The sequence below is a fragment of the Fopius arisanus genome, unplaced genomic scaffold, assembly GCF_000806365.1.
Source record: "Fopius arisanus strain USDA-PBARC FA_bdor unplaced genomic scaffold, ASM80636v1 scaffold00014, whole genome shotgun sequence".
In the NCBI taxonomy this organism is placed as follows: Eukaryota; Metazoa; Arthropoda; class Insecta; order Hymenoptera; family Braconidae; genus Fopius; species Fopius arisanus.
In genome coordinates this window covers 1,114,828-1,133,307 of record NW_011887753.1, presented here as the reverse complement: position 1 = coordinate 1,133,307, position 18,480 = coordinate 1,114,828, and the positions used below count along the sequence as shown (strand labels likewise).

The 18,480-nt window shown below is 39.5% G+C and overlaps 1 protein-coding gene across 3 annotated transcripts; it reads left to right on the top strand.

Moving 5' to 3' along the window:
* The first annotated feature begins 346 nt into the window (after positions 1-346).
* On the top strand, positions 347-18,262 carry LOC105263290 (probable phospholipid-transporting ATPase VA). 3 transcript variants are annotated; one of them, XM_011299406.1, is made up of 12 exons: positions 347-830; positions 5,827-6,363; positions 6,758-6,934; positions 7,551-7,811; positions 12,296-12,571; positions 12,648-12,816; positions 13,238-15,391; positions 15,449-15,700; positions 15,785-15,889; positions 15,966-16,153; positions 16,441-16,562; positions 16,802-18,262. In XM_011299406.1, the coding sequence occupies exons 2-12, from the start codon at positions 5,837-5,839 to the stop codon at positions 16,834-16,836; spliced, it is 4,266 nt and encodes a 1,421-aa protein (XP_011297708.1). In that variant the 5' UTR covers positions 347-830; positions 5,827-5,836; the 3' UTR covers positions 16,837-18,262. The 3 variants fall into 3 exon arrangements, with proteins under 3 accessions (XP_011297708.1, XP_011297706.1, XP_011297707.1); XM_011299404.1 differs by having other exon boundaries at positions 16,441-16,617; XM_011299405.1 differs by having other exon boundaries at positions 347-834; positions 16,441-16,617.
* Positions 18,263-18,480: the final 218 nt, after the last annotated feature.

The following is an 18,480-nucleotide window of genomic DNA, read 5'->3' as shown; positions in this document are numbered from 1 at the left end:
TAATATTACTTCGGGAAAATATCGATCCGAAAAATATGACAACTCGAGATATTAATATTCCTCATTAGTATATCGACTATATTAATATATCTTTTGTTTAAATATTTTCAGTTGTGTTATTTCAATGAGTAATCGAATTACAACAATTGCAAATAAAATTATTTGTCCGTTTAGTGATTCGTACCGACAGTTAATGGTTGATGCGAGGCGCCCCCCAGTTGAGTCCCGGTGCGCGCGCACGGCACGCGACGAAGAGTCCCGAGCGAAAAAAAGGGGGGGAAAAAGGCTGCCCGAGCTGCCCGAAATTGCAGAGAGTATGTGTAAACGTCAGTGATGTCAGTGCGCGAACGACGAGTGGAGCATTGGTGTTGTGATTCGTTGATTACAATCGCCCCAACACTCGTTCCAACTCTTAATTTATTTTTGACACATCAGCCCGCACGACCATTGCTCTGGTTTAATTGTTGAGCAATTGGGGGCTCACTAACGGTAAACACCGACTTTCCTCGTTGATCAGCTTCAAGATTTTTTTTTTTCAACCCGGGGAAAGCCAAGTGAAACAAAGAGACTGAAATTGGAAAATTTTTGGTGGAAACAATAAGTGGAAAAATTGACTGTGACATTTTTTTTTCATCATCCGTGATTAGTGTATTTATTATTTTAATTAATCGCTGATTGAAGCTGAACTCGGTGAACTCAGAGTGGATAACTGTTGCTTCGAATATGTGGAATCGTGTGCAAGTGGTGTTTAACGGGTGTTGAGGACACCAAGGACTCTTCGTTGAGGATCAGGAGGGCCACGTGGACGCGTTGCTAGCTCCCGGAAAAATGTAGGTGAATGACATCCAACAAATTGTAGATATCACCTAACTGTACATCACAGTTGTTTCGATTTATTGGTATTACGCTCGCATCGCCAGACACAATTTGCAATGGGCTTTTATCTTAGGGTTTCATTTATTTTGCACTCACACGAGAAGAATACGTTTTTCAGGTTCACTTTTGCTGACAGGAATTCATCCAATAAATATTTTCCCCTCGCAATCTTCGATTCCCATTTTCTTCTAATGAAGCTATCGAGATTGAAAGATACCCCAGGAGTTCTGTTCTGCGCCAGTCTTTGATGCGATTTCACTTTCTCAAAACACGTGTTGAATATTTAACAATTGTTCTCGCAGTTACGCCCGTCTGGTACTGAGCTATATAATTTACAATCGTAAACGTACGTTCCAGAAATATCTCAATTGAGAAGCGAAATGAAACCTAGTTTGACGATTTGCAGACAATTTCTCAATTGAGAAATCAATTTGTTGGGATGTCTTCCAGGATTAGGTGACATAAAAGAACACGAATAACTCTCGAGGACACGGTCTGTTAAAAATTTCCCAAGACTCGGGATTTCAACGGAAGAAATATAAAAATTACATCACAGTCAGTGGCACGCGAATTTCCTGGCGCTTCCTGTGACCCCTCGGTCTCGAGAAAAAGTTGCTCAATCATTAATCCCAGGTCGCATTCACCGTGGCATTCGGAATTTACCCTGATTAGTTGATCAGGTGACTGAGCAATTTCATTTGCCAGGCACTGGCACGCTATTCTTTTTAATAATGAAATGACACTGCTCATATGATTTAATGTCACGCTCGTGGGTCATTTGAGGAGCACCAGGTGCCCATGACCCATGAACAGGACGATTTGAGGTAACTGGGTCATTCCGATGAATCCACTCTATTTCTCGTTTATGGTTGCTCAGAGTAATGAGCCCATTGCCACGAGAATAACCCGAGATTAAATAAAATCATCTCCAAACGTCCGTGTTTCAAAAAATATTCACTCTCGATACTTTTTTCAAAATTCCTTCCAAATCTTTCGATTTTCCCATTTTATTTCAATTTACAATTCATTCAATTCGATTTCTCTCTTGAAGTTGACGTTTTAATCGTAATTATTTGTTTTTTTTTTTATTTTTTGTTTGACCATTGTTTTTATTTACGGATTAATTGATTTATTTCACTTTTTTTTTTTTTGCTTTTTTTTTATTAAAAAAAAATTCACAATCAATTGAATTATAATCACTAGATTCCTGTCCTCATTACAATGAAGAGATTTTCCAGGAATATCTCAGAATTTATGAGAGATAGATAAATATTTGTGAGACATTTTTTGTAGCCCTCAACCTGCGGGACACAAATCCCCGGATGAAGATTTCGCTGTCTCGATCGGGTTCTGAGATATTCATCGTAAACCAACCGCGTAAAACCAACGTAACTCGACCATTTTGTCCTCGTCATTACTGAATCCCCTCAGATGTCTCTGAAAATAATTAATAGCATCCCCTAGTAATCTTCCGGAATTCAGGCGTCAGCGCATTGACCCAATAAATTTAGCACTCGACCCCGTTATTTATACCCCAGCTGATCCGAACGTGCAAGTCAATCCCAGAACAATCTCATATACTTTTTTCCTGAGGAAATGTCGACTGACCTTGAGCCCTGACGTTCTTTCTTTGGCCCTGACAGTCGACTCGAGGCGTTCAACATTAATAAAATAACAGCGGAAACCACCCACTCAATTCCACGTGCAAAAATGTTTGATTAAAAAATAAAAGACTCAATCTTCTACACTTGGCTCTAGTACTAATTTCTGGAGATCTACCTCCGGGGGTCAATAGGATATGCGCAAACAGTAATCAATTGACCGTAATCACTTCAATTATCGTTGGAAAATCTTTCGTTAATGACTCGAGACAGACCCTGTTAACAGAATAATTGAATTTCATGGATTGTTGACCAGCAATTGCCAGGAGATTGTCATTGAGTTTGAGAGAGAGGAATAATTAAATAATTAAATTCCCAATTCAATCCGAATTTCATAATTACTCTCATTATTCTCCATTCATTTTTTCTGGGATTATTTTCTCCAGAACTCCATCCTCATTTGTCGTTGAAAAAATTATTATTCAGTGATTAATTGATAATTTGTCATTTCCTCTGATTTTCTCGTGTTTAATGACACAATTCATGGATTAATTTCGGGGAATCTTTGATTGATTGAGAAAGTGAGAAAGAGTTCAGGGGAGAATTAATGAATTTGGGAAACTCTTGGGCCGTAATGACATCAAGTTGGAATCCTTCATTTTTCTTACTGTTTTCGGCTCTCGTGGTTTCACCATAGATTCACTTACGTGTATGGGATTTTTTTTTTAACGATTATGTGTAACCCCTTTTGCACATTACGTAAACCTCTCTGAGACGGGATTGTGAGGAAAAAGTGAACGGGCTGGGTTAATGCGTGAGTGAGGTCACGGTTTATTGTGTGGTGACACAACCGCATGCATATTATACTGTGCGGGAATATTGGTAATACGGAAATGGAATTGTTTTTTTCCACTGTTATAACGTTGAGGAAAATTTCACATTGTCTTTGTGCAGACGAGGGGGAAGTATTTTCTGGTGTTCATGGTGGTTGATAAAAATGACGGACTGGTGAGGAAAGGCAGTGGGAATTTTTTCATCCGGGGTTTGCATTTTTTCAAGGAAGTGGCGAATGGAAAGTCACAGATCAGTTCGATTTTCCACTCGCTGATATTATTAGAATAATTATTGCTTTCAAATTAATTTTTAATTATGAAAAATCGGAGTAAAAGTGAATGGAATTTGAATAGAATTTTATACTCGCTGAGTGGAAATTGATTAATTCGATTTTTATTGGTTGTTGGTACTAATTAATCGACATATATTAATTAAATGTCAGTATTAATTAATAAATGGGGATGATATGATCATTGAATTCAGGGAAAACGCAGATTTCACGTGAATTCTCGTCGGTTATTCGAAATAGAATTTATCTAGAATGTCGAAATTGATAGATCGTATCACAGATTCTTCGAATGTGTGCATGTAAATGAATCAGATGTGCCGGAAGTTCTTTGGATAATAACGTAAAACTGATTACGTAGTTCTTGGCAAATTTTTGATAGTGGTTCGCTCTCTATCTTCTAGTATGGGTTTTATCAATGAAACCTTGAGGGTCTGATAAATGTACGGCCATAAATTTGGAGTATGATCTCAGTGACGATTTTGATGATGCAATGATGCACGAAAATAGCCCTGGGAGAATTGAAGCAGATGTGAGGGTTGCACCGAGGCCCAGATTCTCGGTCATTCCAGTTTAATAAATAGCACGTGCAGTTGTAAAGGAGTAAATCACGAGTGCTATTTCATTTTGGAAGATATCAATTTTCCACGAATATCTCACTGGTGGAATTTTTTAAATTACCAGTGGGAGAATCTAGTGAAAGTGAGATCAATCGAGTTTTCCATTTTTCGTAACTACCGGTTTATCTTGAGAGCCTTTAAATTACGGTGGAAACATTAGAGGACTTTTTTGTAGCTCGTTCAATTTTCGAGGAAAAAGGTCTCTTGATAGTTCTCTCTAAAATCGATGCTTTTTCATCAATTCACGTTTAACTCAACGTGAAATTTTGATTTCTCTATTTATCGGAGTTATAACAATTTTAATTGACCTAAAAAACAGTCTAAATTAACAATCTTAGGGAAAAATGTGAAAAGACCTTTTTTCCCGGCAATTCAATGAACTACAAAAAAGTCCTCCGACGTTTTCACCTCAAACCCAAAGATCAGCACTGAAATTAATATTTATAATATCAATAACATATTCATATATTAAAATTTCAAGATTAATTTTCCAGCAGAGCAGAATCCAAGAGAAATCTCTCGAAGATTTCTTTTGCTAACTCGCCATTGAATCAATTCGTGATCACTCATAATTAAAACACTCTCGCTTAATTGATTGCGCATTAACATACTGATATCCCCAGCACATTACCGTAATGTGACCTTGGAAACTGAAACTCGATAGACATCCGTTATGAAAGAGAGTGATAAAAATTCCTCGGATGACGAGAAATGGTTTATTTTGCCCAATCGATAACAGCCCCGGGCTATTTTTTTTTTAATTCTACAACCACGTAACGAGAATTGCAATCATCTGATTGCAGGAATTGTGGCGTTGAGGTAGGGTGAGGGAAAGTGGCTCCAAGCCAAATAAAATTTCAATCAGATTGAATTCCTCAATTTTTTTTTAGGAAAACTCCCCTCATTTTTCTTTTCACAATTTGCTCTGGTTCTGACTCGTGAGTGGAAGTGTTGAAAGCTGTTTCCACCATTATTTTATCACTATACACCGGGGGAAGATCGATCGCTGTTGTTCATACAGGTGTGGATAATTAATGACGACAGCTGTCAAAGTTTCGCATCGCTGCATATAATCCCCTTCTGATTGTGGGACCCAGGAATTTTCTTCAAGACGTGTCGTATGAATTTAACTTTCTTCACTCGAATGACATTTCTAGGACAAATTAACGATTTTCGCCTGTACGCCACAGTATTTCCCTCAATATCCGAAATCCTCAGCATGATTTTGTCACGTCTCTCAAATCGTTCTGAAACGATTTCCTAATTAATTCATGAATCATTAATTATCCGAATTTAAGGCCCGAAATGACTTTAAGAATTGCTGCTCCACCAGATCTACAGAAATCTCTTCATTAGTTTCAGTTTAATGAATTGATTAATCACAATAAGCGCAAAAAAAAAATAATGAGAGTAGATAAAAAATCGGAATACCTAGCATTGACAGAAAAAATGATTGATTCCTCTGGAAATTAAATGAATGAATATTTCTTGCACTTCGCCACATCATGGTGATCAATTTTTTTTTATTTCCCAATGAATAATGTTTTCCTTCCGTCCATTGTCTTGGATTGTAAATTTTTAAAAAAAACTCATGTTGCTGCAATTTCAGATGTGCAAGTATGTCGGAGAGGGGGATGCAAGCAGCGTGCGAGGAGCAAGAGACGAAAACCTCGCTCTATGTATTCCCAGGTCCAATTCCACCCCGGGTGCCACCATTGAATCCCCTCCAATCGCCACCAACGATAACAACAACGAGTCTGCCCTGGTACAAAGACAGTGGCGAAGATACCAACGACGACGAGGAGTCGAAACGCCGACGATCAGGTACCCACAGGCACACGAGATCGGCAAGCCACGGTGGGGTTCTTGCGACATCGTCGACGGGTTGGCAATCGACACTGGGCTCACCCGGAAATTTTGGCACTGGGAGCATTGGCTCCAGTGGACGCCCATCGGCACTCAAAAAACCTGGACATCAGAGGGCATTCTCTCAGGGACAAGTTGTCGAGGTTCAAGGGACTGTCACTGGTCACAGCCGAGTTGGCTCCAGAACCGATTTTATTCTACCTCCTGGACATCGAGAGGAGCCAAGACCTGCCACTGCCAAAACACCGTCGTTTCGGGGACATTCACGACAGGCCTCGAGGTGAGTTAGTATTCAAAGATATCACGTTTTCATATTTTAATTATTATTCTCGGATCGCGCCTTCAATTAGGTAATTTTCCATTTTTTTTTTAATTTTTCCATGAAAATTTTCAATTCAAAAAGTGGCCACTTTCACAGACCAGGACACCCGGCACGAAATTCATTTAATAATTGAATTTAAAATATGGAATAAGACCAATGATTATTTAATTTCCATTAAGTGTTGAGCCAATAGACTTTTTACTCCTTCCATGAAATTGTTTGGGCTAATGGCCTCTTGAATATTCACGAGGTGTATCTAAAATTCATGAGCGTTCAGTCTACGAAACCCATTCACCAATATTAGTTTCGTACCTGAAACGTACTTGATGCATGACTCGTCTGTTTATTCCAGGTCAGAGTCAATCTACACAATTCGACGTAGTGCTGCGCCACCCTGGTGGAGGCGTGCGTGGTCAAGATGTTTTGGATCACCACCCGAAGAGCCCAAACTCAGGACCATCATTCCAAATCACCTGGTACCACCCAAAACACCAGCGAAAAAACATCCCAATGGCAGTCACGACAACAGGTAAACGTAAAATCAAATCCCATGTACCTCTACACGTCCATTCCCCAATCCTTCCACAAACCGCGATGAATCCCCTCGTACCATTACGTCAACGACTTGAAATTCTCCACAATCCAATTATCTCAATGTCAACAAAAAAAAAAAATAAATAAACCAGAGAGAAGGCCAAGCCATTTGAAGTTCCAAACTCACTTCCCTCGTAGCCATGAACTTCTTGGGTGTTCAACACCTGGCATTTACATAATGCCTCATCAGACTTAAAACTGATATCCACTACACTATTATTAAACTATTTAAAGTTAATCCTATGAATTCAATATGAGATAGTAAACAATTATTTTTATATCCGAAGTTATTCTTGGATTCCAAAAATCCGATAATTTAATGTATCTCCCTTATCTCTGAGTTAAATATCAAGTGGAGATCGAGATAACTCGAAATTTCATATTTGTTCTAATTTTGAATTCCGCAGAAACTACTAACTTTAGTAATAACCATCAAACCTTTTCGATTTCAAATTCAATTCCACCTCAAACCAATAATTTCCAAAGTGATAATTCAATTATGATTATTCTAATAATATGAGTATATATGAGTGTCTTCAATTCTGTTATAGGGTGCGCACAACAAAATACACAGCCCTGAGCTTTCTCCCTCGGAACCTGATGGAGCAATTTCACCGTGTGGCAAATTTGTACTTCATATTCATTGTCCTGCTGAACTGGGTGCCAGCGATAAACGCATTTGGCAAAGAAATAGCGATGATACCAGTATTATTCGTTCTCGGTGTGACAGCCCTGAAGGACTTCTTCGAGGACAGGAGAAGATACGCGAGTGATCAGCGTGTCAACAATTCAACTTGTCGAGTTTATCTGAGGTAATGTGCTCAATCAATCATTAAATCGATCGGTGGGGTCAGAACGATTAAAAAAATATTCATCAAATGTGCGTGTCGTCTGACCGTTCCACTTTCCCTGACCGAGGAATTCACCATCACATCGGGCAATTCTCCATCAATTATTTATCGTTTATCAACGCTGCAGCGAATGTGGGATCGATCCGCAATGATCTATGACTCAGCAAACGTCAAATACCGGTTGTCCTTTATTTTGTTTTTTGGGTCAATAGCAGGGAAAAATGACTGCTTGGTAATTCTCATTGTCGTTTCAACTTTTTCCTGGTTTGTTAGTGTTTTTTTTTATTGAATTATAAAGGCACTGGGGAATCGATGGTGATGCGAGTGCAAGTTTTGTCGAGGGTGAGGCCTGCAATTTTCCCAGGGCAATCGGTATGAAGACATGGGAGGTCTCGGCTTTCGTACCCTGGGGTTGTGCAAACACTTCTTGTTCTTGGTGGAATTTTTTACTCACCCGCTGGGGGTTCACTGGGGCAATGATTCCATTCAGGGGATCGACGAAGACCCTTTGTCCCCTGAACCAACCACAACTCAGGGCAAAATGCTTTACTATCACTGGCTGTCGTAGATTTCATGAATTATGCAACTCAGGTGCTTGTCACTCGATGTGTCATGGGGAATTCATTGATCTGGAATTCCCGGACGGTGGGGCTTTCGTTTGACTCGCGGTCCTTCAACTCTTCAGCTCATACTCGTCACCAAAATCCCCGCGTCTTTTCCGAGAATTTTTCATCCTGGCATGACGATTTTTGGGAGGACATGGGGAATTGCAAGATGTGATATTTTGGTCATATTTTTCTCAGAATATTCAAGAGATGTGGAATTCTTATTGGAATCAAACTCGTTGATAATCGAGGAATTGTAATCGAATTGAATCAATAAAATCCGTTTTTCGATTCAGCAATCGCGAGTGATGGATTGATTTCTCTTTCGTATGAAAATCGAATCCCGAATTGGGAATATATGGGCAGTCCTGAATCATCATGATTGACTCCAAATAAAATTCATTGTGTATTTTATACAATGAGTTGTACACTTTGATCAATCCCCCATAAATTTTTGATAAAATATTCCTCATTGCTTAGTAATCGCGTTGAAATGCCGAGACATTGATTCGAGGGCTCATTATTCATTGATAATCTCGATTTCCAATCCACCCTCATCAACACGTGAGCCTCAACTACCTGTTATGTGGAACATTTTCATGATGATAGTACACGTGCGTGAGGCATACAGGAATCGAAGTGACAGAGACCTACTTACCTTTCCTGGCGTCTGTTATTCGACCTTTACCTACATAATGCATGCAAGGTTCCCCTCTCAGTTTTCCCTCGCTTCATCCAGTGATTGAGAGATACATTGAGATTGAGAAATTATTGCCGATATATTTCCATTTCTCAGATTTTTTTTTTGATCTCTAGAAAACCCGGGATCGGATCGACGTGCGAAAATATTGTGATTTCAGGTTTCATCAGGTTTTATCAGGTTTTATCGTTGTTCAATTATCAATTTTACTGTCACCACATCTCCCCGTTGTTATCAATTCACCCTGAAGGGGAGAATCTATTTCTCCCCGGTGGGAAAATCCAGGCGAATTATTTTCTTCGATAGATTTCTGTTGCAGAGCTTCCAGTGATGTCACTGGTTGCGTCACCTAAATCTCTCAGGTCGTCACGTTGGACGACGGGACACGTTCTATTTGAATTCATCAGCTCACTTCTAATGTCATTAACTCTTCTCTCACTACTGAGTGAATATTTAATGTGTAGAGGATCTCTGGGCCATTGAGTGCTCTTAATTAATGCAGAATCACGTTCTCACGTCGAGACGAGAAATTCAGTATAGAGGAGTAAGATAAGACTAATCTCTGAAACTATCAATTTTCCGAGAAAACATGACAACATCTTTTTTGTTGGAAATTCAAACAGCCACAAAAAAGTCCCTTACCGTTATCACGATAAATCAATTTTTCTCAAGATAAATCCATAAATTAATGATCATTCATCAATAAAAAATTGGGGAGTATTTTCACCTGTAATTCCCTGAATTTAATTATCTTTAGGAAATCATTAGTCTGGTCTGGATAATTTATTAATAATTCCACCAGAATTTCACTCAATTAACAATCAATTGGAATTATTATAAATTTCTTTTGGATCTGCAACAAAAAAATTTATCAGATGTGTATCGTAAATTCCAAGTGACAAATTAGGAGAACGATGAAGTTATTTTCTAACACTTATTTAAGAAATGACCTCATTGTGTAACAAACTGTGGCACAAATTTTTTATGACGCGTTTGATTCTATTTGTTATTTTTTTCTTCCTGAACGAGAGCTATTGTTCCAGACAAAACATTTGTGCTGGAAATGTTACAAAGGTGTCATTGAGTCACAAAATAGAGCCTTCAACTTTCCGTAGAAAACAAACCGATTTTTCTCTTTAGCCAATATTTTCATACCATTCCGTTTGTCATCGCGCCCATTTCCAATCGCGTGCGATGAGTTAATGATAAATTTGCATGTCGAAGATTCAGTTTTATCTGGAATTCCACGCGCCTCATCATCACACCATCATTATTCCATAATAATGAACAACAAAAGTCGATCGATGATTCATTATCAATCCACTAACCGATTGTACTCGTTATTTTACCAGCGCTGATTCATTTCAAATATCAAACTCGCGAGAGTGAAATCAATAGTTACTATCTGTCATTCGCAAGGGCGATGTACGTAAAATATTGAACAAACATCGGTATCTGTCTGGATAAAAAACACACTGCCTTTTTTCCACTTTGTCAACCGATAAAGGAGCCACAGGCACGTCACTGATCTGAATATATTCGAGCAAACATTTTCGATGGAACTATTCCCATCTATCGATCCAATTATTGAAATTCCATTCGTACAATTCCTGAATTGTACGTACGTCGATTCAGGGATTAAAAAGATTTTTTAATCTAAAGATGAAGTGATTTAAGATTTTATTCAATTTTATCGAGTGGCATGAGTTAGTTACCATAGTTTGATGTCATTATATTTCATGGGAAGTTCTCGTTGAGGAATTTACAAAATTAAAAGACGTTGGCAACTCCTTGAGGCCTCGTGTGACTTTTTTAGTTGAAGCTTCAGGATTTTGTAATCGAATGACGTATTGAGTTCGCGCCACTCGAGATTTCGAGAGCATAGATTCCAGTTCACCTATATTTTTCCACTCATACGTTCTCCATAGATCCCCTCTGTGTCCTTGAAAGCCCGATCTACGGTATCTGCTGTCACCCACGTTCAATAAAATCATGATTTTCTACACCCGATCGGTCTCGATTAATCGGAATGACCTCCCAAACCAATCGCTCAATCTCGTTCATTATAAATCCGCACCCTTTTTGCCTATAATCGAATCTCAAGGAAATTATCTCAATTAATCCCGCCTTCGACAGTTTCATCCACTTTATCTATCAATTAAATTTAGACTTAAAAATAAAATAAAATGATGGAATAATGAAATTGATTCAAGTTCGTTAATTATTGATTTATTAGGATTTTCATTGTCAGTATTTATCCATTATTTTTTGACCTTCCAATATTTTCAGACTGAAAGACGTGATTTTTTTTTTTAATTCCATTTTTATCTCCCACTTATTTGCGCTGCACGTGGCATTAAACATGTTGAAATCCAGGAAATAAAAAAAAACAAGGGTTTCATTAAATTTTGGAAAACAGCAGTCGAAGGAATGACGCAACATCTCTTGCGAATTGAAATGTGAAAACCCACGATTTGCCAGGATAATTTTAATTCTCATGCTGCCCCTGATGTCTCCTCATTACCTGTAGAGACGTCGAGGCATGCGGAAGTCGACGTGAGATCGAGGAAATCTCTCGATGTTGATGATATTTCTGGCTCTGCTTATGTACAAACATATTGTCAACCCCGGGAATGTATCAGGAAGGATTGAAAATGTTCTATCATCTTCGAGTGGCTCGAGGTCTCGGTCTTGGTCTCGGTACATTGCAAGTCGATCAATGACGCGTGACCTGACTCTGCGACGATAATGTCCGAGAAATTCCACTTCGTGACTCGGTACTGCCAGGGAATTCAATAAAAAAAAAAAAACCGGTGGGAAATGACGCTTCTGGCTCACTTAGTGATAATCGTTAGGGTTCAGTGATTGTAATTAGCAAGAACTCTCGAGTCTCCGGATCCAGAAAACCCCTGGATAAATAATTTATCTGAATTTTGAATTTTACCACTCATTTATCGGTTTTCACCCCAACGACGTCAATTCGATTTTAACATTTTTTATCATTATCGATTTATCTCGAAAACTCGTGGAACTACTGAATTTCTTAATAATTTCGATTTGATAAGTTCTTGATTAAATCTCTCGGAGATTATTCTATTTTTTAAATCAAGATAAATAATCCGGGGTATTTCTGTTCTCAGTGAAGTCGATCGTTACGCAAAAGTTCCCTGGAAGGACGTGAAGGTCGGTGACCTCGTTCATCTCTCGAACAATGAGCTGGTGCCAGCCGATATCCTCCTCCTCCGGAGCAGCGATCCCCAGGGATTTGCTCTCCTCGACACATGCAATCTCGATGGTGAGACTAATCTCAAGCAGCGACAGGTGGTCCGTGGCTTCCTGGACCTCCAGGACACCTTTCAGCCATCAAAATTTCGTTCAGTCGTCGAAGTTGATCGGCCGAGCACGAAGATCTACAGGTGAGTCTGAATACCGAAGAATTTTAGGTTTCTTTGTTCCGAATGTCAGAGTCACTCAATTTCGAGGTTTCGACAGATTTTACGGCGCAGTTGTCCATCCTAATGGCGCGAGAGTACCAGTTACCACCGAGAATCTTTTGCTGAGGGAATGCTTGCTGAAGAATACTGACTTTGTCGAGGGCATTGTCGTTTATGCGGGCCATGAGACCAAGGCCATGCTCAATAATGGGGGACCGAGGTACAAAGTATGTGACCCCGTTTTTTATTTTTTATTCCAGAAAACTTTACGGACACTGCAAATTTTTAATTCTAATATTTCAACAAAATTTATGAAAATAACAAGAATATTTGAATAATTAAATACTGAATTTAGGCAATTATTCCTTTTTATTTGAATGGAATTCAATTGACATTCTTTTTAACAAGGAGTTCACTTTGAACCGTTACGAATGTCGTTACTGGATTTCTCCCTCGTTCGATCAATTATTCATGATCTAGTATTTTTTTTTTCCGTACAGATATTGAGAATAAAATTCTTGGAGGCTAATTATTAATATAAATAATTAAGAGATTGAATATTTTATGATTTCTCACGAAAAGAATTTTCTCTTAAAAATGAAAAATTGTCATAACCAAATACATATTAATCGTGACTGATTTCTGAAGCGTTCAAGGCTCGAGAGACAGATGAATCTGGACATAGTCTGGTGTGTAGTGATCCTGGTGGTGCTGTGCATCGTGGGTGCAGCTGGTTGTAAATTCTGGCTCTCAACATTCACAACAGACGCCCTAGTGCCCTTCCTCCCTTCCTTCAAGGAGCCAATTTACGAGGGAATGCTTACATTCTGGACATTCGTAATAATTCTCCAAGTTATGATACCCCTGAGCCTCTACGTGACGATGGAGATGGCCAAGGTGGGTCAGGTATATCACATCGGACACGACACATCCCTCTTTGATCCTGAGACTGGACGCAAGGCCGAGTGCAGGGCCCTCAACATCACCGAGGAACTGGGTCAAATTGAGTACGTCTTCTCGGACAAAACTGGAACACTAACCGAGAACAAGATGATATTTCGTAGATGTGCAGTGGGCGGTCAGGATTACGGGCATCTTGGTGAGGACGAGAATATCCTAGCTTGCACTCGGTTGAAGGAAGATTTATTGATTGGCAATGCACGTCATAGGCTACAGGAGTTTCTCATACTTCTGGCTATTTGCAATACTGTTGTTGTTAATACACAGCCACACCATGATCTCATGAACTCGAGTGGTGTGATTGAAGAGCCACAGAAAAATGGAGTTGCCATGAGGTACACGAGACTGTCAGAATCCCGAAGTACGACTCCCCCGTCTCCCCCAGGACCTCCTGTACCTCCAGCACCTCAAGAGGGTGGTCTAGAGCCCCTAGCAATAAGCGTAGCGAATTTACCTACTAAAATATCTCGTCCACGTCTCCTTAACGTTCCCACGATTCCAAGTTTGAACATCGGCATTCTCCGCAAGCATTCACCCACTGGAACCCGAGGTAGTCCATCCTCACCACGTGCAAATTCATCGATAAATTCCGAATCTCCACCCCCAATATACGAGGCTGAGAGTCCTGACGAGTTGGCACTGGTGCACGCTGCCAAGGCCTACGACGTGAAACTCATCAAGAGAACGGCTCGCAGTGCAGTCATATCTCTCCCAGACAAATCTACTCTGGCCTTCGAGATACTCTACGTTTTACCCTTCGACTCGAGCAGAAAATGCATGTCAATAGTTGTGAAGCATCCGCACACCGATGAAATAGTATTGTACACGAAGGGAGCTGATTCAACACTTTTATCGTCCCTCACGTCTTCAGAGGAGGAGTCCTCGGCAACGGTTAAAGTACGTCAACTACTGCATTCGTACGCTAGACAGGGGCTGAGGACACTGGCGATGGCCAGGAGGTCATTGTCCTCGAGTGAATTTGAGGCGTGGAAGCAGAGGCATTCGGAAGCAGAATTGGCTAATGACAATCGTGAGAGAAGGGTGCGAGAGTCTTTCTCCCAGTTGGAATCGAATTTAACTCTGGTTGGTGCAACTGGAATTGAGGATAAATTGCAGCAAGGGGTGCCTGAGGCAATGGCAGCTCTTGTCGATGCTGGAATTGTCGTCTGGGTGCTCACTGGGGATAAACCGGAGACAGCTGTCAATATAGCATACTCTGCCAAACTTTTTTCACCGGCTATGCAGCTGCTGAGGCTACAGGCGAGATCCAAGTCGGTGGCTGAGGGCCTCATTCATGGATTTCTCGAGGCTATCAGGATTGAAACTGCTGGGAGGATCGGTGAGGGCTCATCTCAGCCTCCAGTTAATCCCACTGAGGATGACAGGGTTGCTCATAGGATTGGGGCACCGTGGCCGAGGCAGAGGGCTCTTGTTGTCGATGGAAAGACTCTCACTTTTATATTGGATCCCAGGTCTGGACTCACTGCTCCCTTCTTGGAGCTCACCAGGAGTTGCTCAAGTGTTCTGGCGTGTCGTGCTACACCTCTCCAGAAGGCTTATATCGTCAGAGTTGTCAAGGAGAAGCTGGGAATGAGGACACTCGCTATTGGCGATGGGGCCAATGATGTCAGCATGATTCAGACTGCTGATGTTGGTGTTGGGGTGTCTGGGAGGGAGGGAACTCAGGCGGTTATGGCCTCGGATTTCGCTGTCGCCAGATTTCCCATGCTGACTAGGCTACTTTTACTTCATGGACACTGGTGCTATGATAGACTCGCCAGGATGATACTCTATTTTTTTTATAAGAATGCCATGTTTGTCTTCCTCATTTTTTGGTATCAGGTAAGTTATTATTGGAATTTAATGAGCTCTCGGTGGTTATTGAGATATTTTTTACAGCTTTATTGTGGATTCTCTGGCGCCGTTATGATTGATCAAATGTACCTGATGCTCTACAATCTACTATTTACCTCACTGCCACCCCTCGCCATCGGAATCTACGACAGAATAGCATCACCAAATATTTTACTAGCATCACCGGAACTTTATAGCCGAGGGAGACTTGGTCTTGTCTACAAACCCCATTCGTTTTGGATCACAATGGCTGATGCTTTGTATCAAAGCATCATTATTTTCTTCGTCACCGAAGCTGTGAGGATTATTTCTCATTTTAAAATTCAGTAAATCACGATTTTTTAATTTATTCATTTTTTTTTAAATTGTAATGTGTTACAGGCTTATCATGATTCCGATGTCGACATCTGGGAGTTTGGAACTACAATAACTACCTCCTGTATTTCCGTAATGCTTATTCATGTTTCCCTTGAGATTAGATCGTGGGTGAGTGGTGGTTATTTGAATTAACGGGTTGTGGGTCTCGTTGAATATCTCGGGCTGATGGTTATGCTGGTTTCAGACGATTATACACGTTGGGACGATACTGGCATCCCTCGGACTGTTTTTTGGATTCTGCATTCTGTATAATGTAGCGTGCGTGAGTTGCATCGGTTTGCCGGGATCGTACTGGGTGATGCCAGTGGCTATTTCAAGATGGGTTTATTGGATGACTGTCCTGCTTGCCTCCGTCCTTGCCACGTTGCCGAGGTACAATCGATATTTTAATTACCTCATCACCCATAAATACCAAAACAATCAACTGCAGTTTTCGCTGCAGTCATTTTATCCCAATTACACATTTATCTCGAAAACTATGGGTTAAATTGAAAACGAGTAAAAGACTTTTTTTGGAGCTGATTAAATTGTCGACGAAAAATGTTTTTTTATATTTTTTCTCTAAATCAATAGTTTTGGAATTAATCAGCGATGAATTATTGTTCATCTTGCAATTTTTAATACTTTTCTCGATTTTATTCTATTTTTTTATCTTCCAGACTCGTTTACAAGACTGTAAAAAATACAGTAACCCCAGACATGATTCAACGTGCAAAATTACACTATCGTATGAAACGTAATCGAGAAACAGATGATTGTCGACAGGGAATAACAGGAAGAGGTGAGCGTGGTCTAGTCGCTGGTTGGTCGCGTTCCACACAACACGCGACCATAAGGTAACAATTGTAGGCCAATTTTTCATGTCAATCATGCTTTTTAATATGCAAAATCGATTGTCATTGATTGCAGTATTGCAATAACGAGGATAAAGTCATACGAAGACATGAAAACATGGGATGAAAAAAATTCACACTCCACCCAGTTGATGTGAAATAATAAATTTATCTTTTTAATTCGTAGACCTGGAGCTTACGGAGGCAAGAGTAATGTCCTAACGACCATTGTTGCCTGAAAATCTCGACCAAAATAGCTGAAACGATGGAGTAATTATTTTCGAACATAGGGAATTAGATGAATTAATTTTGTGGCTCGACACCACAAAATCATGAACATAATGTGCCAGACTGAATGTCACACACAAGACTCGCTTTGAAATATTGCATTTAGATTTTTTAATGATAAAAGTACGTTGAAATCACATATGCCTAATTCAAGTGTGCGAGAGCAGTCACATGGCTTTTCGTTCTCTCTTTTTACGAAAAATATTTCTTTGTTGTTGGACGAACCTGTTGATTTTGCGAAATGATGTGGCCTTCCAATGCCTCCTACATGGGACTGCTGTTCGTTGCATTTATTGGCTGTGACTGTTAAATGGGACCAAGTCTTTTTATTAATGAGTGGTGGGAATACGTATTAATGGCTGATTGGTGTGAAAAATGAGGGAATGGAATTGGGGGTTTGGAAACGAGTAAATGGTAGTCAATATTGCGGTGGAGTTGGATCCACAGAGAATGCATTTTTTTAACGTTATTTTTTTCGCTTTGTTGTTCTGTCAATCGTGTATTTTTGAGAGGGTGTTGGGGTAATTTTGGGGATTACCAGAAATTTTCAGAAGAAACATTTTCGTCTTGAGATTTGAGATGACAAACAGAATAAATACCCACGACGACTTTTGACTCTTAAACGCTTTATGGAAATCGTGAGATTAAATAGACAGTCTCAATTTTCAAGAACTTCGCGTAGTAATTCATCATTTATTCTGTTTACTACAATGGTCCCCGATTTTCCTCTCAACTCCTGTTCACATTCTAGTTTTAAATCTAGTTTATTTATCAGAAGTATTTCTCCTTCTTCAATGGATGCGTGTGTGTTCAATCTTAGATATTTCCAAATCCCATCACCTCAGCTCTTGAATTAATATTTTTTTCGAACTCTAGAAACAGTACGTGTTAAGTTTTACGTAAACCCGAATTTTACAGTATGTGAGTTTTGGAGGAACTGAGGAAAGTACCTGGAGGTAAAATGGGCCTTTTGTCTTTTTTTATTTACACATTAAAGACTTGGGAATTAATTAATCCCTTGTAATTAGTCTACTCTCCCTTCAAAGAGAGAACACCAGAAATCTCTTTTCCTCAGAAAAACAAATTTATCACGTAATTGAAAATTAAATGGGTTGTTGACATTTAAAAAATTCAAAAGCCACTTTTCCCGCCTCTAGGGGATTCCTCTTTGTGTCGATATTTTGATAATGAAGTTACAGGTTCTTGAGGGATGGAGGTGTTACGGTTCGTTGTTCGTTATGAAAAATATATTCAGGTATCATGTTCAAATTTGGAAAAATGAGGAGTTGGAGTTGTTGCAAGCACTGACGTGTACATACATTGTATAGACAAAATAAATATACATATATATTTTATCCTAGTCGTAGCATTATTAACTCAACATTTCCAACATCCAATTCTTTTTTTTTTCAGCCTCACGAAAAATTCCAGATAAATTATCATTTCTCATGATAATTATTTTGAATTTCAAATATTTTTAAATGGAACTATTTATATGCATTACATAAATATATTAATATTATATTTTATATTTTGGGAAATGATTTTGGTCAGAGGTATTAATCCTCTAGACTTTTC